The sequence below is a fragment of the Artemia sp. Qi Xiang Cuo genome, chromosome 16 (genome assembly GCF_049724085.1).
Source record: "Artemia sp. Qi Xiang Cuo chromosome 16, ASM4972408v1, whole genome shotgun sequence".
Taxonomy (NCBI): domain Eukaryota; kingdom Metazoa; phylum Arthropoda; class Branchiopoda; order Anostraca; family Artemiidae; genus Artemia; species Artemia sp. Qi Xiang Cuo.
In genome coordinates this window covers 34,477,842-34,502,838 of record NC_142809.1, presented here as the reverse complement: position 1 = coordinate 34,502,838, position 24,997 = coordinate 34,477,842, and the positions used below count along the sequence as shown (strand labels likewise).

The window sequence follows — 24,997 nt, the reverse complement described above, 5'->3', positions numbered from 1 at the left end:
TATAACGCCTAATGGAGAGATTCTTTGCTTTTTAGTGGTTCGAATGATTCTTAAGTTAGACATGGCTTTTTTTTTTACTTTTATTGGCTTTTTTTAGGCTTGATACCTTTTATTTGATACCTTGTATGTGCTTATCGACTTTGAGTTGTTTCTAAGTAAGCTACAGCAATCCAAACGGTTCGTCGTAATGAATGGCAAGTAAAGAACAACCATTGTTGATAGTAGGCCAACTGAAACACTATAAAAAAAGGTTTGAAAACAATACGTACATAAAAAGAATCTGTATTTTGTGCTGCTACAAGAAATTTCCAATTTATTAACTTTAAAGTTAATGATCAACAGTTAAAAGCATAAGCGCATATCTATCAATTTAGAAATAGTGGGAAAATGTTGAATATTCAAGCAGAGATTCAATAAAGATGTTTATGCAGCTCAAATTTATAAAAATAGAAATTTTGAATACTAAAATTCAAACCAAATTGTAGATAATTTAGTAATTAACTGTAAAAAAGGTAAAATTTTCATCCTAAACTATAATCTTAATAAGCAAGTCAAGGGAAGGTTTAAAACAAGCCAAATTGTAAATTGCTTTCCAGCTACATTATCAACCAAACTTGAAAGGGAGAAGATTAAATCTTACATTGGCACGTCCTTTTCAAACACTTGAATGGTGATCCTCAAAATTGGCTCATAAAACTCGATTAGGCAATAATAAAGCATGAAGTACAAGGTAGTATCCAGGAGGGGGGGGGTATGGAGTTTGAATCCGTCTCCCCCGAGATTTTTTTGCGACTTGTAAAAACGTAACATAGTGCACATAAACAAGTTTTTAATGCGTTTTTTATAGCCTCTCCCTCCCCCCCCCCCCCAACAAAAATAATGGATACGCCCTTGATTAAGTGTCAAAACCATTATTTAGCATTAATATAGACCAAATATGGATAAAATATATTCACCAGCAAAGATGAAAATCATACAACAAATGCAAGCACCCATCCCCACAAAGGCGCCATGGGCTGTAAAAGATAGGGAAAACACACGCACTACATAAACACTAAAACATAAACAAAAAGAAGAGAGAATGGGAGAATGGGAAAGAGAATGGGAAAGAAATGAGAATGGGAAATTGCGACTTACAAAAATTTTATTCTGTTCATTAAGAAAAAACTAAATCTACTCCTATATAAACTAAACTAGAAGTAGAACTTGTATAATAACAATAGAGAAATTTTAGAATAATAAGAAATAAAACCAAACAGAAACCAAAGCTTTTTATAAGTTTTTAATGGTGTCAAATCTATTGCATTCAGGGGCCTAATCAGGAGGGGTATTCTTTATAATATGACCTTAAGGTTCAAAATAAGATCGTACTGTCAGATGAATATTCTGAGAGCTATAAGAGTTTTAATTTGACAAACCCAACAAAAAAAATACAATAAATCTAAGGGAACCAGGAAGGCACTTCCCGTTTTTCCTATAAAGACATTGCCCACTCAAATTCAGCCCGCCTCAGGCAGAAAATTCTCATGTTTACATTACTTGTACAGGCTTTGCCTATTTGTTGGGTATGTTCGCTCGTTTTCTTTCCTTGTTACATTTTCAATGACCCTTTTAATTTTTAATTTTACTTTTTCGTAATTTTTATATGTTTTTCTATATTATGACAAATTTGATAAAAAATGACTGTTTAAATAATTGTTAAAGAACTATTTATTTATCCTATCAATTTAATCTTGCATTCTTTGGCCAATTTTAAGTATATCGTTGTGCTTAAACTTTTTTTGTTTTTACCCGGAATACGAATTCGGCGGTTCGGGGCTTGTGAAAGCGAATTTTTTTTTTTAATGTCTTAACTTAAGGTCACCATGGAGCTGAAAAGAATTGAAAGATGCAAAAGAAAGAATAGAAAGTTTTCCAAGAGCAATTAAATTATGTTTAGAACCATTTAGGGCAAGAGAGTAAGCAACTCTCTTGCTAATCAGAAAGTCTTTCTACTAGATGAAGGAGAAATCAATATATAAGAAAAAGCACTTGGACCATATTTATTTTGTTTACTAAGAGAGATGGGAAAGGGGTCCTTAAGACCAGCCTTGGGAAGAAAAGTCCCTCTACCCCTGTGGGCTGGCAAATATTTTCACTTACAATTATTGAAAATCAGTAAATCAAAATAAGGGCAAATGGGCATATAATGTCATAACTTTTGATTTATGACATTAAAACGAAGCAATAGGGATTTGGCTTAGTGTTGCAAGGAAAACTAATACATTAAGAACCTTCAACTGCTTCTAAAATAACTTTTTCTTTTAGCAACTGGAAGCGATGTCACGAATTTGTAGAAAGATGTTCAGGTTTAGCTATACTGGATGTTTGGCACTTTCAAGATGTCAAAAATGGACTGGATCAATTTTCATACTAAACCCCTAGAGTTATTTCTACTGAAAACACACATTGCACATGTATCGAACATAACTGGTTATCACAATGATAATACTAGGAATATGCCTTTGGAATAACAATAGTGTCAAGTCATATTTATTGACTGCTAAAAATCAAACTACCCACAAAAATAAATCTTAATTTCCAACCTGCAGTAGATTAACAACAGCAACAGAAATATCAGTGTTGTCATGTGTTAGAAGCCCCAAAAGTGACTGTACCAGATTTAAATTCACTGCTAATGGATACAGCAATGGAACAGTAGCCAATACATGTAGCTGTTGTATTCCTTCATGAAGCTCCAGTTCTGAGTCCATAAACCTTAAAAAAAATGTTTGTAAGTCATTCATTCACAAATACATGCATTGATGCCAGATTAAGCTAATTTACATAGCTTGTACAGGCAAATTCATAGTTTGTGAGCAATATTTTTTAAAATTCGTCATGCCAAATTTTAAAAGACAAATGTTAACCACCATTTCCCCATCAAACACAATTAACAACCTTTAAAACATTATTATCATCTTAAACAAAACAATGATCTATTAGTCTCTGGATGCCCATACCTGCCAAAGCAACTTTGCAGTTTTTTTTTAATGAAGTATAGTCACACAAACACATTAAATAACTTAGAAATTGAAATTAAGAGAAGCTGAAGACCAAAATTTATTGAAATTTTTACAAAACTGCTAATTGAATTAAAGTCTTTTTGTTGGCCAATCTTAACTTAGGTATGGTATCAATTTTCAGATAGATCCATTCTAGTTACAGAATTTAACAAAATATTTATAACAGCGTACAGGGGGAAAGGAGGGTGCTTTATTAATTTTCGTGCTACCATGGAAGGGGTGTCTTAATATAGATAAATACCATGCAAAATGGCTACACATTGATTGATTAATGATCCAAGTATCAACTTCTCAAATATAACACAATTTTGGATTAGGTTTTTAAATTTGCTTGCTTGTAAGTGTAGATGGTACATAAATTCAATAGATAGTTTTGGAAAGTAAAGAAGTTAGTATCACTAACACTGTTTCTGAAGCCTTTAGGCCTATACTATTATTGAGCTGAATATCCTTACTTTTCTGGTAATTCTGGATATTTAATTCTCAATTCTTGATTTTTGAGTGATCTTTTCTCGAAGTTGAAAATTATCTTCTTGACAGCATTCTCATCAATATGATCTTGCTGAACAGTTTTTGTATCATCATCATCATTTACTAAAGACCTTCTGGATACATCTTCTCTTTGCATAACTCTTTGCACTTTTGTTGTCTGTTCATGATAGTATCCATCACTATCCCTAGATTCCCTCTTTTTAGTATCCTAAAATTGACCAAAAAATAGAATGAATAGAGAATGTAACAAAAGAACAATAGTTCAAAGAGATATGTCTATTGACATGTCCTTCCATAGGATAATTAAAAAATCAAGCCTAAAAAGCATGATTTAAAATTTAACTTTATAGCCTATACGCCTATAATCTCATAATTTCTTTGCTTTTTAATCAGTTTTCCAATCTTCCTAGAGAAGACAAATTCAGGAACACATAAAAGGTATACTACTACTACTATTAGCAACACCAAGGGACATTAAACCAACAGACCTTTGTATGCTCTTCCTTCACTTTTTTCATAGCTTTAATCCCTTCTATCAAGTTCTCACTCGCTATAAATTCTTTCTTAGGACCTCTTACTATCTTCTTTGATGATGGTGTACTTTTGCCTAGCCCAAGGCAAGTTGCCAAAAACCTCAATATTTAGTTCCAACTAAATCCCTAGCATCCTTCATTTGCAAAACATGACCAAACCATCACAACTTTGTTGGTACTATAGCTTCAGACAGATGATCAGGGGCGTCGTTTCGGGGAGGGGACAGTTGCCCACTCCCAATAATTCGGAGAAAAAATATTATATATACCCATGCCCCTTGCCTATCTGGATATGGACCCTCCCCCCAATAAAATGCTGGAGATACACCCCTGCAGAGGATCAAACCAAATGTCTGTAGAGTTAACTGTTTGATATGAAGTTACCCAGACAAGTGCTTAAATCTATCCAAAGATAATTCTTAGGAAGGACATCAAGAATATTTTCCTTGAACTTTTAAGTGCCCAAATCTCAGAGCCAAAAGCCTATTTAACAAGCATTCATACCTAGGCTTGTTGTATTCCAATTTTAGTTTTAGAATTCCTATTATATTAAGTTTTTAAAATAAAATTTTGTGCAATAATCAAGTCTTGATGTCACAGAGGGCAACCAGCCCCTGGTTGCCCCCTTTCTATATATAGCACATAAAAAATGAGATTTGAACCTCCAGGTAGTGACCGGCCAAGCCCACCTTTGGTTAAAAAATAAATAAAAAAACAAGTTTTTTTTTAACTGAAAGTAAGGAGCGACATTAAAACTTAAAACAAATTGAAAATTATTCCGTATATGAAAGGGACTGTCCCCTCCTCAATACCTCGCTCTTTACGCTAAAGTTTTTTATTGTTTTAAAAAATAAAGTTTTGAGAAAGAGTCAAACTTTAGCGTAGAGAGCGAGGCGTTGAGGAGGGGACAATCCCTTTCATATACGATTTAGTTTCTGTTCGTTTTAAGTTTTAATGTCGCTCCTTACTTTCAGTTAAAAAAAACTTGTTTTTTTTTTATTTACTTTCTGAACGTTTTAGAATTGATGCAGATTTGAGTTCGAGTCATCGTACGTGAATACTTAAAGGAAAATTTGCATATTAGTTTTACTTTATTTTGGCTAAATGGCTTTCTCGAAACTTTGTTCTGACGTAATTTACGAATGAACAGTGACGAATCGAGAGGGGGCACCCCCCCCCCCCCCTTAGCGTAGTCTACAGTAGCGTAATTTACTTAATCAACTCAAGTTTGCGTTAATTAAACTTGCTCCTAACGCAAGTTTATCGGATCAACCTATTTTGCCCCCCCCCCCTAATTTTTTTTTCGGATCAACCTATTTTGCCCCCCCCCCTAAAAAAATCCTGGATCCGCCCCTGCGAATGAACTTACGTAACGAACTTCTATATTCGTATATTTTTATTACGTATATTAGGGGGTTCGCCCCCCCTAGTGCATACCTCACTCTTTACGCTAAAGTTCAAATTTTGTTCCAATTCATTATGAGTGACCCCTTAATCACAAAGATTGTTAATTACAATAAATAGCTCTGATGAAAGTACAAAAAAAAACTTTAGCATAAAGAGCGAGGTAATGACTATGGGGTGAACTTAATCATATATGTAATAATCTCTGTTCGTTTTAAGTTTTGATGTTGCTCCTTACTTTCAGTTGAAAAAACTGTTTTTTTATATTTTAATTTCTGATCTTTTTTTTTATTAATGCTGGGAAATCCGGCACCCTCTTAATAGCAATGTCCCTTCCCCCATGAAAACTACCTCCAAGGAAAGATTCTCCCATGTAACCCCCGACCCCCACCCCCACAACTACCAGAAAAAATCCCCCTGAAAACTTCTGTATAGTTCCCAATAAGCAATATTATATTTTAACATTGGGCAAAGTTCATAGCTTGCAGACCTTCCCCCGGGGACTGTGGGTGATTAAGTCATCCTCAAAGACATGTTTATTGTATTGTTCGACCATCTCAAAATTTGGATCGGGGGACTTTGGGAAAAAATGAGCGTGGGAGGGGGCCTAGTCGCCCTCCAATTTTTTTTATCACTTAAAAAGGGCACTAGAACTTTTAATTTCCGTTAGAATGAGCCCCCGCGGGATATTCTAGGACCACTGGACCGATACGATCACCCCTGGGGAAAAAAACAAACAAACAAAAACAAATAAACATGCATCTGTGATCTTTCTTCTGGCACAAAGTACAACATTCCACATTTTTGCAGATAGGAGCATGAAATTTTATAGTAGGGTTCTCTGATACGCTGAATCTGATGGTGTGATTTTCATTAAGATTCTATGACTTTTAAGGGGTCTTTTCCCCTTATTTTGAAAATAAGGCAAATTTTCTCAGGCACATAACTTTTGATGGGTAAGACTTGATGAAACTTATGTATTTGAAATTAGCATAAAAATCTGATTCTTTAGATGTATCTATTGGTATCGAAATCCCGTTTTTTAGAGTTTCGATTGCTATTCAGCCGCGTTGCTCCTTACTTACAGTTTGTTACCACAAACTGTTTGACTAACATCCCTGGCTGAAAGACTCAGTATCTACTTGCCAAGCTGCTACTATTTTCCAATTCTATGGGTTCTATACTTCTGAAACACAGCACATGGACAAGAAAGCAAGCTTAAATCTGGCTATTAGAACTTAGATTTAAACTGAAGTTTTAGAAAATTATGTAATATGTACAATTTCTTTGTTTTGAAAATTCATTTAAAAACTTAAGGAAGTGCACCAGTTACTAACACCAAAAAAAGCTGATTTTGACTTAAAAGGTAGGCTAAACGATGTAAACAAACTTTTGCGCCATACATAGTTCATATATTTAATAAGTGAATCCCCTGCCCCTCTCCAGTCTCTTTTTACCTAACAATTGTTTAATTGAATTAAGGTTATCAAGTATTTTGCGGTAGGTTGCATAGGTTGCATCAAGACATGGCTAATTGTAGACAGAGAAAAGCCAAAACAGATAGTTCAAGTAATTGAGAGGCAAAAGCTTTTAATTATAATCTTCCTTTTCTTTTTTTTAAACTAAATTATTTTGTAGTTTTTGTCGCCAGACTAAATTTGTATAACTTTTATTTAGTTTATTCCTTGCAATTTATTCCTGTGAGTTTTAATTATTTTTAACCTTATTTACAACCTCGTTGAAATTTCGATTTTTTAGCCCTTTTATATTTGCTTCTTTTGTGTGTATGTGTTAATTGACTCAAAAGAGCAAATTCAGCCCATCTGGGCTTGTGATAGACATTTTTCGGAAATAAATCTCATCTTATCTTATTTGATCTTCCTAGGGCACTTCATTCTATGAAGTGCTAACAATTTCATGAGACTACACCTTTCAAAAGTAAAATCATTTTCTAATAAAAAGATTGTCACTCATTATTTTTAAATCCTTTGAATCTTAACCATGTAATTCAATCTAGGTACGTTACTAGTACAGCAAATCCTTATTTCTGATTTTTTTTTTTTTTTTTTTTTTTTTTTATTTGCTACTAACAAGTGTACAAATGTTGCAAAATCTTTACAGACACTAGCTTATTGTGACAATAGCTAACACCAAGGATGTATGCAGGGTTATAGGGGGGGGGGCTTGGGGCCTGCAGACTGAGGGCTCTGTTAGCTTTTGCTACCTGCACTATAACTCCAAATTATGGTATTATCATCAATCAAAACTCCAAGGTCCCTCTCATGACTAGCACTCCCCAGAACTTGTAATTTCAAAAGTGGTTTGAATATTGTAGGGGTGATGAGGAATTTTATGGTTCAAACTCTAGTTTCAAAGTATTGACCTGCTGACATAAGAAGTTCAAATTAAGCTGGAGTATATTATCAGTTGAGTACATGCACTGTATAAAGATAATATAATTTATATATTATTTATATACTGTGAGTACATGGGACCAAATAGCTTAATCATCAGGAAGCATCGTTAAATAGTTCCAAATAAAAGATGAACAGTCATTTACGTATAGGTTCATGTATGTTCATTTGATTTTAAGTATAACTTTATAAGCATAAATAACATTGGACTACAGTTAGCAAAAAGGGAAATCAACTCAGACATGTTATTAATTAAACCATCTGAACTGAAACACAGTACTCTCAGGTTATTTGATAGCTTAACTTGAGAGGCCTAGTTTTATATCAATTGAAATACTACATGGACTACTCATGCATGTACAAAACAAAAACTTTCGTTCTTGCTGCTCCTCACCTGAAGACATGGATAAAAAGTGTTAATATTTTCAATGATATTGAGATTTATATTGCTATTACTACTATTACTAAGAATTCACTGCAGCACCAAGCTGCCTGGGGTCAACACAACTATGCACTCTCCTCCATCCCAATCTATTTAACACCTCTCTTTTTACACCCTCTAAAGAAGCTCCCACTTCCCTTACAACATCCTCCCACCACTTTCAGGGATGACCTTCTTTTTGTTTGGCCCTAGATGGTTGGTCAACAAGGATGATCTTTGGCAATCTATCGTCCTTCATTTGCAGAACATGTCCAAGCCATCGCAACCTTTCTCTCATTCTAGCTCTAGAAAGCAGGATTGAACCACAAATTTTATCCAGTTTACTGTTTGAGATACCATCAGTCAGGTACCCAAAAAAATCCATTAGGAGATTTATATTGCTATTCAATATAACTGTTTTTTCCGTTAGGGTCGCACTGACAATTCAACGTAACAAAGCGCAACATCCATCTGTTTAGAGAAGAAAAATTCATGCACTCATTATCACATAGAATGTAGCAATGGATTTCACAGGTGTCTCCAACAGTCATACAGAAAGAGACTTTGGCGTGCTGGCTGAAAAAAGCTGAAATTTCATGTTCATGCACAAGCAGCTATTGCCAAGGCCAATCAGACACTTGTATTAATTAAAAGAACATTCACTACGATATCCCCTACCATGACCAAACTATAAAAGAATCCAGTTCAACCAAAGAAAGTTATGCATCTGTCCAATGACAGGCTGCCATTTCCTTTCTTCAAATATTTGGGTATAAATGATACATTATTATCTGTGGCTGGAATTCTATTTGCTTCTATATTCTACTTGAGCACACCTTTATCACTTTGTTTTTAAACAGTTTTTAGAACTATTTGTCAAGCATTAAATTTAAATTGGTTCTTTCTTTAACTGAGACTACATTAGTTTTATTTGGGACTACTTTTTATGGCTCTAGGCTTCAAAAATTATACTTCTAATTGTCTGAGCAGGATTTTCAGCCTTGTTAGGATTTTTTTTTTTTTTAATTTAGACACTTTTTACAAATGCTTAAAAAACCTTACACATCAAAATATAGCAAATGTATAAGACAAAAACAATTCTCCTCTAGATGCACTTTTGAAATTTGTATTCTTATAACAAATAGTTTGTTCAAGTTCATCAAAGATCAGTGTCCTTTAAAGAGGGAACAGGTGGAGGTAGATGCTTCAAAACAATTTCCCAAAACATTATACAGGATTTGGATAAATTCCTGAGCATTTCATTCACCTAAATTACTACATACCATGAATGCAGAGACCCCATTTTTGAGAATTTTGATTTATGCCCTAGGCCTGTAATGCAATTTCCGTCCTAGCCCTATAATGTAAATTTACCCAATTTTCTCAGCCTACTATAAGATAAGACCCCCAGTAGTCAGACAGCTAATGGCTACTCCAACAGTTAAGTCACTATGAAATCTCTAGTATAGCACCTAGAAAGTGGCTTACTTGTAACCATTGGATTTGACAATATTTTCATAATAAGCTTGTGATTAGCTTGAATATTTTAATCATACACAATACCAATTACATTAAATACATTGACAGTCTAACTTGAAGTTAGAACAGAGTGTCTAAATCATAGACAGATTATCAAGGATACATTCAATCTAAAGCAACTGTTGTGAAGCAGAATAACTGCATTTAAATAGGCTAGAATGCAATGGTAACCTAGGTTTAAAATTAGATGTCAATAAAAAAGTTTTCCAACATTGTAGTCAGCAAATCTTAACAATTTCAGTCTCAGCCATTACCAAGCTAAGTGGTGTGAAACAGATTAATTGTGTTTAAGTAGGATAGCATGTAAGGTTAACTTTTGTTTGAATGTCAATGTAAAAAAAAATGGTAACACTGAATTTTAGCAGTGCTCTAGAAGAAAACATGCTTATAAGAAATAAGACACTATGAAGTTCTGTACTTTATGCTCTTGCCAAAAATCATATCTGCTTTTTTGGAATTGCTTTTAATTTTTTTTATATCCTATGCCATCAGCTGTATATGGGATCGTTAGGGGTGACGCCTTTGTCACTAAGACAAATATGAAATTTAGAAGGAGCATAAGAATAAGGAATTCAATAGAACAACATTTTTATCGTTAACGTGTTTCTATCTGGAGATTCACTAAAATCCAGTACTAGGCTACCAAAGGTGATGAATTTAATTAAAGGCCAATTCTAATAATTGAACAGGAGCAAGGTGGTCACCTGACAATTTGATGCCCAAATCTATGCTTTTTCCAAATTTAACAATTATTTCACTTAAAGCAAAGCTAACTTAAAGCCCTTGAATGGACCCTAAAGTGACATTTAATTCCTGTCACTACTCAACAAGAGTGGTGACAATAGAAGTTGAACCATTAGGCTATATTCATTATTTTATGTTCTTTTCAAGTATAATAGTTGTTGTTTATGGATACTAATTTAAAAAAAAAAAAAACTTCCGAAAAAGGAGTTTTCTAAAGAAAAGTACAGGCCATATTAAACTTGAGATCAGAAGAAATAGAAACCTAATGTAACTTAAACTCAAAACAACCAAAAATTACTATTAAAGAATAAATGAAAGCTAAAACGAACAGAAATCAAACAGTTCGTGGTAACGAACTGTAAGTAAGGAGCGATCCGGCTCAATAGGAACCGAAACTAAAACAAAACGGAGTTTTGATACCAATAGATACATCAAAAGAATCAGATTTTAATTGTGATTTCAAATATATAAGTTTCATCAAGTTTAATCTTACCCATCAAAAGTTACCGCCTTAGAAAATTTGGCTTATTTTCGCAAAAAAGGGGAAAAGACCCTCTAAAAGCTATAGAACCTTAACGAAAATCACACCATCATATTCAACGTATGATGAACCCTACTGTAGAGGTTTCAAGCTCCTATCTACAAAAATGTGGAATTTTCCATTTTTTGCCAGAAGAAAGATCACGGATGCGTGTTTATTTTTTTTTTTTGTTTTTTTTTTCCCAGGGGTAATCGTATTGACCCAGTGGTCCTAGAATATCGTAGGAGGGCTCATTGGAACGGAAAAAAAAAGTTCTAACGCCCTTTTATGTGACTAAAAAAAATGGAGGGCAACTAGGCCCCCTCCCACACTCATTTTTTTCCCAGTCACCCAATTAAAATTTTGAGATAGCAATTTTGTCCAGCATAGTCGAAAATCTAATAAATATGTCTTTTAGGATGACTTAATCCCCCACAGTTCCCAGGGGAAGGGCTGCAAGTTACGAACTTTGCCATTTGCTTACATATTGTATTGTTTATTGGTATGTATACCGACTTTTTCCGGATGGATTTTTTTCGGGTGGGGGGGGGCTGGAGGAGCGGGGTACTCGGGATAATCTTTCCGTGGAGGATGTTTCTTTGGGGTAAGGGACATTTCTATTAAGGGGCGCCGGATTTCCAAGCACTATTTAAAAAATGATCAGAAATTAAATTTTAAAACAAAAAAATTTTTTCAACTGAAAGTAAGAAGCAACATTAGAACTTAAAACGAACGGAAATTATCACGTATATGAGGGGGTTCGCCCCCAAGTCAATACCTCGCTCTTTACGCTACAGTTTTTTTTGTGCTTTCAAAAGAGCTATCTATTCTAATTAAACGGCCTTTGTGATTCAGGAGTTTGTGAATTAAAACAAAATTTTAACTTTTAACGTAAAGAGCGTGGTATTGACTAAAGGGAGAACCCCCTCATATACGTAATAACATGTACGTAATAAAAAAAAACAATAAAAAAAAAACAAGCGATACGGCTCAATAGTAATCGAAACTTTTAAAAACAGAATTTTGATGTCAATAAATGTACAAAAGAATGGGATTATAATGCTGATTCTAAATATATAAATTTTATTAAGTTTAGCATTACTCATCAAAGGCTACGAGCCTGAGAAAATTTACCTGATTTTTTAAAGAGGGGGGACACATCCCCTACAAGTGAAAGAATTTTAATGAAAATCACACCGTCATATTCAGCGTATCAGAAAACCCTATTACATAGGTTTCAGGCTCATATCTGCAAAAATCTGCAACTTAGTATTTTTTGCCAGAAGAAAAATATACGAATATAGAAGTTCGTTACGTAAGTTAATTTGTAAATTACGTCAGAACAAAATTTAGAGACAGCCATTTAGCAAAAGAAAAGTAAAATTTTTATGCAAATTTTGTTTACTTATTCAATGACGGTGAGCCAAAATAGAAGCTGCATTAACTAAAAAACGATCAGAAATTAAATAAAAAAAACAAGTTTTTTAAACTGAAAGTAAGGAGCGACATTAAATCTTAAAACGAACAGAAATTATTCCGTATATGAAAGGGGCTGTCCCCTCCTCAACGCCTCGCTCTTTACGCTAAAGTTTGACTTTCTCACAACTCTATTTTTGTTAAACAATAAAAAACTTTAGCGTAAAGAGTGAGGCGTTGAGGAGGGGACAGTCCCTTTCATATACGGAATGATTTCTGTTCGTTTTAAGTTTTAATATCACTCCTTACTTTCAGTTTAAAAAACTTGTTTTTTTTTATTTAATTAAATAAAAATCATAGCAAAAAGACCATACAACAGGTAGGGGAGACCAGCCATAACTGGGACAAAAAAATCTCCTTTTGGATATTGCTCGAGTTGTGATGAAGCTATCTAAACGCTTGGAAGACCAGCCGATAGCTAAACATTCTAGTTTCTTTATTAATTTTTACCAATTTTTAGCACTGTTTTTTTTTTTTTTTAACTGGCGAAATTCTAGAGTCCGTCATTTTGTCCCAGTTATCATCATACCTTCCATAACCGGGACATAATGATGGGGTAAACTGGGACATAATATTATCTCTATGGTAGGCGTACATTTTCTTACTTTTTTCCTTAACTTTCGAATATAAACATGTAAAAGTAAGGAATATTCAAAAAAGTCATAAAACTACAGCAATATTCAGTTAGATATTTCTTAAAAGAAATCACTGAAAGACTCTTCCAATGGAACTAAGGAAAAAATATTTTTGTTCGTTTTAAGCTTGATTCGCATGTTCAGCTTAAGCTTTACTCATTTTGAGATTTATTTATTCATTTATATTAGTTGAATGTTTTTTTTGCTGTGATTTTTCTGGTTGCTTTGAGTTTGAGTTATTGTAGATTTCTATTTCTTTTGATCTTAAGTTTAATATGGCCTTTACTTTTCTTTCGAAATTTTCGGAAAGTTTTTTTTTTAATTAATTTCTGTTTTTTTTAAGTTTGAAGTTTTCCAAAATCTCTTATTTAAAATATTTTTTTTTATTCCAAAATAAATTAATAATTTTGTTAAAAACTAATACATTAAACTAAATATTGGATATACAATGATATTAATTCCTGAAAGCTCACCAGCTCAAGATTTTCTTTCACCCAGGCCGGATTTAAAGCTTTGACGCCTGTGAGCCCAAGTGTTTTTGCTGCTCTGCTTTTATAAGAATATCGGGGAAATCCTCAAAACTTCGGGTATAGTGAAAGCCACAGGACCTAGTGGGCTTATTGGTAAATCCTTGTCTGGTTTCACTGCAATTTTATTTTTATGTTCAATCTTGTAATAAGAACAAAAAAAATATCTGTAGAATAATCATTTTTGGAAAAGCACCAAATACGCAGTAGGCTTTATGCTTTTACTGTTAGAGAAACGGGGATTAACAAAACCCTTCTTTAAAGACCCCATTCAGTAGAAGTACATAGCCCCTACTCCCTGGAAATGACCGCGGTCTAACAACAAATCCTGAATCCAATTATCACTTGTGTTTGAATTCTGTTGTCCCATTTAATATAATAAAAAAAAGGTAAACTAGTTTTGCAGAACTTTGTAGTCACTTAAGTAAGAGAATTGGTTATTTTCATAGGCAGCGCAATAGCGCTGCCTAAGTAAAAAACAATGTTGGCACAATGTATTTTTTTTTTTTTTTTTTTGGTTTATTGGTCTTAGACCAGGGCACTTCGTATCGAAGGAGTTGTCTTAGAAACTTCGAAAAGGGTTCATTCGATTGGAAGTTGGAGTGGTTTTTGCCCTTTTTAATAGTCGAAAGTGATTGGAAGGCAACTAACACCCCTTCCACGCCCACCCTTTCCCCAAACACATCCAATTAAAATTTTGAGATAGCCATTTTGTTCAGCGTAGTTGATTTCCGTTTAGAAATTATGTTTTGAGGAGGACACTACCCCATAGCCCCCGGGGCAAGGACAGTAAGTCTTATCCTGGGTGTATATAAGGTTTTTACAGAAAGCGTTGTCGTATGAACTTCAAACTAGCCCCATTCGATTTGAAATTCAAAGGGATTGAGCCCTTTTTAATGATTGAAAGTAACTGGAAGGCAACTAACCCCCTCTCACGCCCACCTTTTCCCCAAACACATCCAATCAAAATTTTGAGATAGCCATTTTGTTCAACGTAGTTGAAACTTCTGGAAATTAGGTCTTTGAGGATGACAACCCCCCCTCCACAGCCCTCAGGGCAAGGATTGTAAGTTATGCCCTGGGGGCATATAAGGTTTTTTATAGAAAGCATTGTCGTAGAGACTTCAAAAAGGGCTCATTTGATTGGAAATTGAAATGGCTAGTGCCATTTTTAATAGTCGAAAGTGATAGGAAGGCAACTAACACCCCTTCCACGCCCACAATTTATCAAAACACATCCAATCAAAATTTTGAGATACCCATTTTGTTCAAAGTAGTTGAAATATCCGAAAATGATATCTAAGAGGATGACAATCCCCCCACAGCCCTCAGGGCAAGGGTTGAAAAATATGCCCTGGGGGCATATAAGGTTTTAATTGAAAGCTTTGTCATAGAAACTTGAAAAACGGCTCATTCGATTGAACATTCAAAGGGCTAGTGCCCTTTTTCATAGTCGAAAGTGATTTGAGGGCAACTAACCCCCCTCTCAAGCCCAACTTTTCTCAAACACATCCAATCAAAATTTTTAGATAGCCATTTTGTTCAACGTAGTTAAAAGTTTTAGAAATAAGGATGATAACCCCCCTCAGAGCCCTTGGGGCAAGGGTTGTAATATATGCCCTGAGGGCATATAAGGTTATTATAGATATTGATGTTGTAGAAACTTCAAAAACGGCTCATTCGATTGAAAATTAGAAGGGCTTGTGCCCTTTTTAATCGTCGAAAGTTATTGGAGGATAACTAACACCCCTCTCACACCCATCATTTCCCCAAACACATCCAATAGAAATTTTGAGAAAGCCATTTTGTTCGATCTAGTTAAAAAGTCTGGAAATTATGTTCTTGAGGATGACACTCCCTCTGCAGCCCTCAGGGCAAGGGTTGTAAATTATACCCTGGGGGCATATAATGTTTTTATTGAAAGCGTTGTCATAGAAACTTCAAAAGGGCTCATTCAATAGGAAATTGAAAGGGCTTTTGCCTTTTTTTAAAGTTAAAGTGATTGGAGAGCAACTAACGCCCCTCTCACCCCCACCATTTCCCCAAACACATCCAATCAAAATTTTGAGATAGCCATTTTGTTTAACGTCGTTGAAAGTTCTGGAACTTAGGTCTTTGACGATGACAACCCCCCTCCCCCCCAGCCCTCAGGGCAAGGGTTTTTAGTTATGCCCTGGGGGCATATGAGGTTTTTATTGAGTGTTGTCATAGAAACTTCAAAGGGTTCATTTGATTGGAGATTGAAAGGGCTAGTGCCTTTTTTAATAGTTGAAAGTGATTGGAGAGCAACTAACGCCCCTCTCACGCCCACCATTTCCCCAAACACATCCAATCAAACTTTTGAGATAGCCATTTTGCTTAACATAGTTGAAAGTTCTGGAAATTAGGTCTTTGAGGGTGACAACCCCCTCACAGCCCTCAGGGCAAGGGTTGTAATTTATGCCCTGGGAGCATATAAGGTGTTTATAGAAAGCGTTGTTGTAGAAACTCAAAAAGGGCTCATTCAATTGGAAATTGAAAGAGCTAGTACACTTTGTAATAGTCAAAAGTGATTGGAAGGCTTGACAGTTTTATAGTAAAGATCGATGTGGGTACAATGTATTATTATTTTTTCTTTTTTTAGACCAGAGCACTTCGGATCGAAAGAGTTTTCTTAGGAACTTCGAAAAAGCCTCATTCGATTGAAAATAGAAAGGGCTAATGCCCTTTTTAATAGTCGAGAGTGATTGGAGGGCAACTAGTCCCCCTCCCATGCCCACCCACCCAATTACCCAATATGTCTAAAAACTAAAAGTTTCATTAATATTAAATAAAAATGCACTGTGTTAATTCTAATTCCCAATAAGGCATCTCAACAGTATTCCAAGAACGAATGAGGGTATTATGTTCAAACTTTCGGGGCCACTTCTGCTCTTAAAATCTGACCAAATCAAAATAGCGTAAGTGTATCCAAGCTATCAAAGAGAGTAAACAGATTTTTTTGTGAATGGTATCAAGTTTTCTATTTCAGGTGAATTAGAGGAGGTATGAAACTAAATTAAACAATACTATTTGTGTCCAGATTTTTAAAAGGGTGTATGTTGTTACAAATTGCTGAAAATTTTTCTCTAGCATATAAATAGCAGGCCAAACTATAAAGTCTTAAAAAAAACGAAAAGATTTAAGGAGTTATTTTCTTTTTGCCTGAAAAGTCTATGTCAATATAAAACAAACATATATTAATTAAAAAAAATTTACCACAAAATAAGTTTGTCAAAGAAAAGTAGAGCTTCATTTAACGAAAATGAGCAAAAATAAAATCAAAAAATCTACCAAGCGTGAAACTACCACAAATCAGCATTGACAAATAAAGGAAACTCAAAACGAACAGAAATTACAACAAATAACCGAGTCAAACTCAAAACGAGCAGAAATTAACATAAGTAGGGCTCAAAACCCATATGCCTTCCCAAGGCAAATGAATGTGCATTGTCAGTTTAATATAGAAATACTGATATTTAGTAATCAAAATGTTAATATTCTTTGATTTATTAGAGTTATAAAAGTAAAAACATTTAAATTTTTTCAGTAAAGTGCAAATTATATGATGGTCTTGAGCAGGCATAGGGGTTCTGAGCCCTACTCATGTTAATTTCTGCTTGTTTTGAGTTTGACTCGGTTATTTATTGTAATTTCTGTTTGTTTTGGGTTTCATTTATTTATTGATGCTGATTTGTGGTAGTTTCACACTTGGTAGATTATTTGATTTTATTTTTGCTCATCTTTTGTTCAATGGAGTTCTTTACTTTTCTTTGAAAAGCTTATTTTGTGGAAAAAGTTTTTTTTAATTAATTTAAGTAAGAGAATGATACTTTTACCGTTTGGGAAATGGGCAGAAGCCATACTCTTGTTTGTAGTGAAGACACCGTTCATTAGAAGTACATAACCCCTACTCCCTGAAGACGAACGTGGTCTAACAGCCAATCCTTAATAAAATCCTCAGTTGTCTTTGAGTTCTGTTCTCTCAATTATTATAAGCAAAAAAAGGTAGCCTAAACTAATTTTGCAGAACTTTGTACTCATTTAAGTAAGAGAATGATAATTCTAAGTAAGAGAATCTGTTATTTAAGTAAGAGAATGACGCTTTTACCCTTTTGGAAACGTGCAGTAGCCATACTCTTGTTTGTAGTGAAGACACCATTCATTAGAAGTAAACCCCAATTCTTTTGCAAAGAATTGGGAAAAAAAACTTTTGGAAAGTTTTTTTTTTAACTAATTTTTGTTGGTTTTTTTATTGCAAATAGTTTCAATTTTTTTTTTTAAATCCTTATTTGAAAATTATATTTTTTTTCAACATCAAACTTTCATCAAAGTATCAAAACTTTGACTTTAACTTTGATCAAAGTAATAATATCAAAGTATCAAAGCAAAGAAAGGATCAAAGTTAACAAGGTAGCAAAGTATAAGCAACTTGCACAACTTACAGCCCTTGCACTGTAAATCAAAGTTACCACGTAAATCACTAAATCCAAGTATCAAACTAAAAAAAATAACAACAATTAAGTTCTGTAACTCAGAGCCATTTCCCTAGGGTGGGGTGGGGTCAACCCTAGAAGCATAGTTATTTGGCCTTTGAACTCTTTTGAACAAAATGGCTATCTCCAAATTTTGATTGGATGCATTTGGGAGTGAAGGGTCTTTGGGGAGGGGGGACTAGTTGCCCTCCAATCACTTTTGACAGTAGAGATGCCATAATATCTCCGGTACCCACACCATATATGGGCATAGAACCACGTGGTTTATGGACTTTGTCAGTGAGAATTTGAAAAACAGGGGCTTTCTCACATTTTTGTATGTTTTTATGGTTTTTGTCAGTGAGAATTTGAAAAAACAGGAACTTTCTAACATTTTTGTATGTTTTTATGGTTTTTGTCAATGAGAATTTGAAAAAACAGAAACTTTCTCACATTTTTGTATGTTTTTATGGTTTTTGTCAGTGAGAATTTGAAAAAACAGGAACTTTCTCACTGAGAAAACCATAAACCACATGGTGCTGTCACGAGCCAGAACACCTGTGCTGTCGACCTCAATTCACCTATCGTGAATCAATAATTCCCCTTAGAAACAACAAATTATTTTCCCATTTCCTGACAGATCAATCAATCAATGACATCATCTGTCAGACTTTAAAAATTTTCGCCTAGAAACATTTCTCCAGGAATAGATCCAAGTCATTAATGTCTTCGCCTCGGGAACAGTTCTACTGGTCGAACTCCAAAGGCTATTAATAACCAAAGGTCATGGAAACAATTAGGCAAGAAACATCTTAGCGATGAATTGTTTTAGCGCGCGAAATGGTTTCATATTAATTTGAAATGCGTTAGCGCAGAGATGCCAATAACAAAGGAACACGCTGAATTTACGTTTAGGGATTATTTGGGCGAAACCGTTTTAGACAGGTTATGGAACTATTTCGGCGAAACAGATAGAGACATTTTAAAAGAAGATTTTTGAAGAGATTTTAGAAGAGAATTTAATGGTGAAACTCTGTGGTCGTTATAATACACAAGCTTCATTTGAACAGTGTTGTGAGGTCCTCTAACCCAACCCCAAAGGGTTCCGATCCTCCTACCCCAACCCCGAAGGAAGCCCCCGGTCCTCAAAGCCCCCAAGCTCCCAAAGGGCCACCGGCGCCCCCAAAGGCCCACCCAGACCCCCAAAGGCCATCCCCAGGCCCCAAATGTCCCCCAGGCCCCCAACTGTCCCCCCGGACCCCCAAAGGCCCTCCCTGTGCCCCAAAGGTCCTCCACCGATCCCCAAAGGCCCATCGAGCTCCCAAAGGACCAACGGGGACCCAAAGGCCCTCCACCGGTCCCCAAAGGCCCCTCGAGCTCCCACAGGACCCACTGGGTCCCAAAGACCCTCCCCCGGTCCCCACAAGTCCCCCCGGCCCCCAAAGGCCCTCCCTGTGCCCCCCAAAGGCCCCCAAGCTCCCAAAGGATCACCGGCGCCCCCAAAGGCCCACCCAGACCCCCAAAGGCCATCCCCGGGCCCCACAAAGGAATTATTTACTGACCTTCAGTTGTTGTGATTTTAAAAGTTCTGCTTTTGTTTTCTAAAATCATCGCCTAAAATGCCTCAAACTGTTTCACCCAAAGAGACACATACACAGAGACACACACACAGAGACACAAACAGAGACAAACACACAGAGACACATACACAGAGACACATACACAGAGACACACTCACAGAGATACACACACAGAGACACACACACAGAGACACACGCACAGAGACACACACACAGAGACACACACAGGCTGTGGTTTACCTTGTCACAGTTACATTTTCATGATTTTTTTAAAGTTAATTTTGAATTTCTTTCGTTGAAATGCACGAGCTGGTCTATTTCAGTAGGGTTTGGTCGTGGTTTACCTTGTCACAATCAGATTTTATTGATTTTTCAAAGTTTATTTTGAATTTCTTTCGTTGAAATGCAAGAGTTGGAATATTTCAGTAGTGTTTGGTTGTGGTTTACCTTGTCACAGTTACATTTTCTTGATTTTTCAAAGTTCATTTTGAATTTCTTTTGTTGAAATGCAAGAGTTGGAATATTTCAGTAGAGTTGGGTTGTGGTTTAACTTGTCACACTTAAATTTTCTTGATTTTTCAAAGTTCATTTTGATTTTCTTTCGTTGACATGCAAGAGTTGGAATATTTCAGTAGTGTTGGGTCGTGGTTTACAGTGTCACAGTGACATTTTCATGATTATTCAAAGTTCATTTTGAATTTCTTTTGTTGAAATGCAAGAGTTGAAATATTTCATTAGCGTTTGGCAGTAGTTTACCTTTTAACAGTAACATTTTCATGATTTTTTAAAGTTAATTTTGAATTTTCTTTGTTGAAATGCAAGAGTTGGACTATTTCAGTAGTGTTTGGTTTTGGTTTAATATGGCAGAGTTACATTTTCATGATTTTTCAAAGTTTATTTTGAATTTATTTCGTTAAAAAGCAAGAGTTGGAATATTTCAGTAGTGTTTGGATGTGGTTTACCTTGTCACAGTTACATTTTCATGATTTTTCAAAGTTCATTTTGAATTTATTTCGTTGAAAAGCAATAGTTGGACTATTTCAGTAGTGTTTGGTTATGGTTTACCTTGTCACAGTTACATTTTCATGATTTTTCAAAGCACATTTTGAATTGCTTTCGTTGAAATGCAAGAGTTGGAATATTTCAGTAGTGTTTGCTTATGGTTTACGTTGTCACAGTTACATTTTCCTGATTTTTCAATGTTCAGTTTGAATTTTCTTCGTTGAAATGCAAGAGTTGGAATATTTCAGTCGTGTTTGTTTATGGATTACTTCTTGTCACAGTTAAATTTTCTTGATTTTTCAAAGTTCATTTCGAATTTCTTTCGTTGAAATGCAAGAGTTGGAATATTTCAGTAGTGTTTGGTTGTCGTTTACCTTGTCACAGTTACATTTTCCTGATTTTTAAAAGTTCATTTTGAATTTCTTTCGTTGAAATGCAAGAGTTGGAATATTTCAGTAGTGTTTGGTTGTGGTTTACCTTGTCACAGTTACATTTTCTTGATTTTTCAAAGTTCATATTTAATTTCTTTCGCTGAAATGCAAGAGTTGGAATATTTCAGTAGTGTTTGGTTGTGGTTTACCTTGTCACAGTTACATTTTCTTGATTTTTCAAAGTTCATTTTGAATTTCTTTCATTGAAATGCAAGAGTTGGAATATTTCAGTAGTGTTTGGTTGTGGTTTACCTTGTCACAGTTACATTTTCTTGATTTTTCAAAGTTCATTTTGAATTTCTTTCGTTGAAATGCAAGAGTTGGAATATTTCAGTAGTGTTTCGTTGTGGTTTACCTTGTCACAGTTACATTTTCTTGATTTTTCAAAGTTCATTTTGAATTTCTTTCGTTGAAATGCAAGAGTTGGAATATTTCAGTAGTGTTTGGTTGTGGTTTACCTTGTCACAGTTACATTTTCTTGATTTTTCAAAGTTCATTTTGAATTTCTTTCGTTGAAATGCAAGAGTTGGAATATTTCAGTAGTGTTTGGTTGTGGTTTACCTTGTCACAGTTACATTTTCTTGATTTTTCAAAGTTCATTTTGAATTTCTTTCGTTGAAATGCAAGAGTTGGAATATTTCAGTAGTGTTTGGTTGTGGTTTACCTTGTCACAGTTACATTTTCTTGATTTTTCAAAGTTCATTTTGAATTTCTTTCACTGAAATGCAAGAGATGGAATATTTAAGTTGTTGTTTTTTTTGTTTTTCGTTGTGAGTGTGTGATTTTCTTTTGTTTTCTATTTTCTTAGTGATTTTGTTTCGTTGTAATTCTAGAGTTGTAATATTTCAGTAGTGTTTGGTTGTTGTTGACCTTGTAACAATTAAATTTTCTTCATTTTTCAAAGTTCATTTTGAATTTCTTTCTTTGAAATGCAAGAGTTGGAATATTTCAGTTGTGTTTGGTTGTGGTTTACCTTGTCAGGGTTACATTTTCTTAATTTTTCGATGTTCATTTCGAATTTCTTTCATTGAAATGCAAGAGTTGAAATATTTCAATAGTGTGTTGGTTGTAGTTTACCTTGTCACAGTTACATTTCCTTAATTTTTCAAAGTTCATTTTGAATTTCTTTCGTTGAAATGCAAGAGTTGGAATATTTCAGTAGTGTATGGTTGTGGTTTACCTTGTCACAGTTACATTTTCTTAATTTTTCAAAGTTCATTTTGAATTTCTTTCGTTGAAATGCAAGAGTTGGAATATTTCAGTAGTGTTTCGTTGTGGTTTACCTTGTCACAGTTACATTTTCTTGATTTTTCAAAGTTCATTTTGGATTTCTTTCATTGAAATGCAAGAGTTGGAATATTTCAGTAGTGTTTGGTTGTGGTTTACGTTGTCACAGTTACATTTTATTGATTTTTCAATGTTCTTTTTGAATTTCTTTCGTTGCAATGTAAGAGTTTGTATTTTTCTGTAGTGTTTGGTTGTGGTTTACCTTGTCACACTTACATTGTATTTATTTTTCAAAGATCATTTTGAATTTCTCTCGTTGAAATGCAAGAGTTAGAATATTTCAGTAGTGTTTTGTTATGGTTTACCTTGTCAGAGTTACATTTTCTTGATTTTTCCTAGTTCATTTTGAATTTCTTTCGTTGAAATGCAAGAGTTGGAATATTTAAGCAGTGTTTGGATGTGGTTTACCTTGTCAAAGTTACATTTTCTTGATTTGTCATAGTTCATTTTGAATTTTTTTTATCTTAATACAAGAGATAGAATATTTCATTTGTTATTGGGTGTGTATGAACTAGTCGAAGTTAAACTTTAGTGGTTTTTCAAAGTTCATTTGAATTTCCTTATTCGAAATGCAATATTTTGAATATTTCAGTCGTGTTTTGATGTTCTTTAACTTGTCAAAGTTAAAGTATATTGATTTTTCAAAGTTTATCTGAATTTCTTTCCTTGAAATCCCCCCTCCAAACTCAAAAATTTCTAGGAACGTATTTTCATCATATTTAAATATTTACCTACGTACGCATCACTTAGGTTAGATTAGATTAGGTTAGAGACAGACAAAAAGTTAGGTGTATGGTTAGGTTAGGTTAGATTATGTTAGGTTAGGTTAATTTAGGTTAGACTAGGTTAGCCTACGTACGCGCGCGTATGTTAGAATCTAATCTAACCTAAGTGATGCGTACATAGGTAAATATTTAAATATGATGAAAATACGTTCCTAGAAATTTTTGAGTTTGGAGGGGGGGGCGGGGGGTTTCAAGGAAAGAAATTAAGATGAACTTTGAAAAATCAAGAAAATGTAACTGTTAAAAGGTAAAACACAAGCAAACACTACTGAAATATTCCAACTCTTGCATTTCAACAAAAGGAATTCAAAATGAACTTTGAAAAATCAAGAAAGTGTAACTGCGACAAGGTAAACCACAACCAAACACTACTGAAATATTCCAACTCTTGCTTTTCAACAAAAGAAATTCAAAATGAACTTTGAAAAATCAAGAAAATGTAACTGTGACAATGTAAACGTCAACCAAATACTACTGAAATATTCCCACTCTTGCATTTCAACGAAGGAAATACAAAATTAACTTGGACAATTCAAGAAAATGTAACTGTGACAAGGTTAACCATAACCAACTCCTACTGAAATGATCCAACACTTACATTTCAACGACAGACATTCAAAATTATCTTTGAAAAATCAAGAAAATGTAAGTTTAATAAGGTAAACCACAACCAAACACTTCTGAAATATTCAAAATCTTGCATTTCAACGAAAGAAATTCAAATGAACATAGAAAAATGAAGAAAATGTAAGTGTGAAAAGGTAAACAACAACAAAACAATAATGAAATATTCCAACTCTTGCATTTCAACGAAAGAAATTCAAAATGAACTTTGAAAAATCAAGAAAATGTAACTGTGACAAGGTAAACCACAACCAAACACTACTGAAATATTCAAACTCTTGCATTGCAACGCAAGAAATTCAAAATGAACTTTGAAAAATTAAGAAAATGTAACTGTGACAAGGTAAACCACAGCCATACACTACTAAAATATTCCAACTCTTGTATTTCAACGAAAGAAATTCAAAATTAACTTTGGAAAATTAAGGGAATGCAACTGTGACAAGGTAAACTACAACAACACACTACTGAAATAATCCAACTCTTGCATTTCAACGAAAGAAATTCAAAATGAACTTTGAAAAATTAAGAAAATGTAACTGTGACAAGGTAAACCACAACCAAACACTACTGAAATATTCCAACTCTTGCATTTCAATGAAAGAAATTCAAAATGAACTTTGAAAAATCAAGAAAATGTAACTGTGACAAGGTAAACCACAACCAAACACTATTGAAATATTCCAAATCTTGCATTTCAATTAAAGACATTCAAAATGAACTTTGAAAAATCAAGAAAATATAACTGTGATGAGGTAAACCACAGCCAAACACTACTGAAATATTCCAACTCTTACATTTCAAGGAATGAAATTCAGATGAACTTTGAAAAATAAAGAAAATGTAACTGTGACAAGGTCAACCACTAGCCAACACTACTGAAATATTCCAACTCTTTCATTTCCACAAGAGAAATTCAAAATGAACTCTGAACCACTACCAAAAACTCCTGAAATATTCCAACTCTTGCATTTCAACGAAAGAAATTCAAAATGAACTTTGAAAAATAAAGAAAATGTAACTGT

The 24,997-nt window shown here is 34.3% G+C and overlaps 1 protein-coding gene across 1 annotated transcript in view; it reads right to left on the bottom strand.

Moving 5' to 3' along the window:
• LOC148942832 (beta-catenin-like protein 1) overlaps positions 1-24,997 on the bottom strand; it is a 119,423-nt gene that overhangs the window by 41,170 nt on the left and 53,256 nt on the right. The window contains exons 3-4 of the mRNA XM_089102370.1: positions 3,521-3,765; positions 2,586-2,757 (exon numbers count right to left, since the gene is read on the bottom strand). Of these exons, the coding sequence (XP_088958496.1) occupies positions 2,586-2,757; positions 3,521-3,765 (417 nt within the window). The remainder of the gene's footprint in view (positions 1-2,585; positions 2,758-3,520; positions 3,766-24,997) is intronic.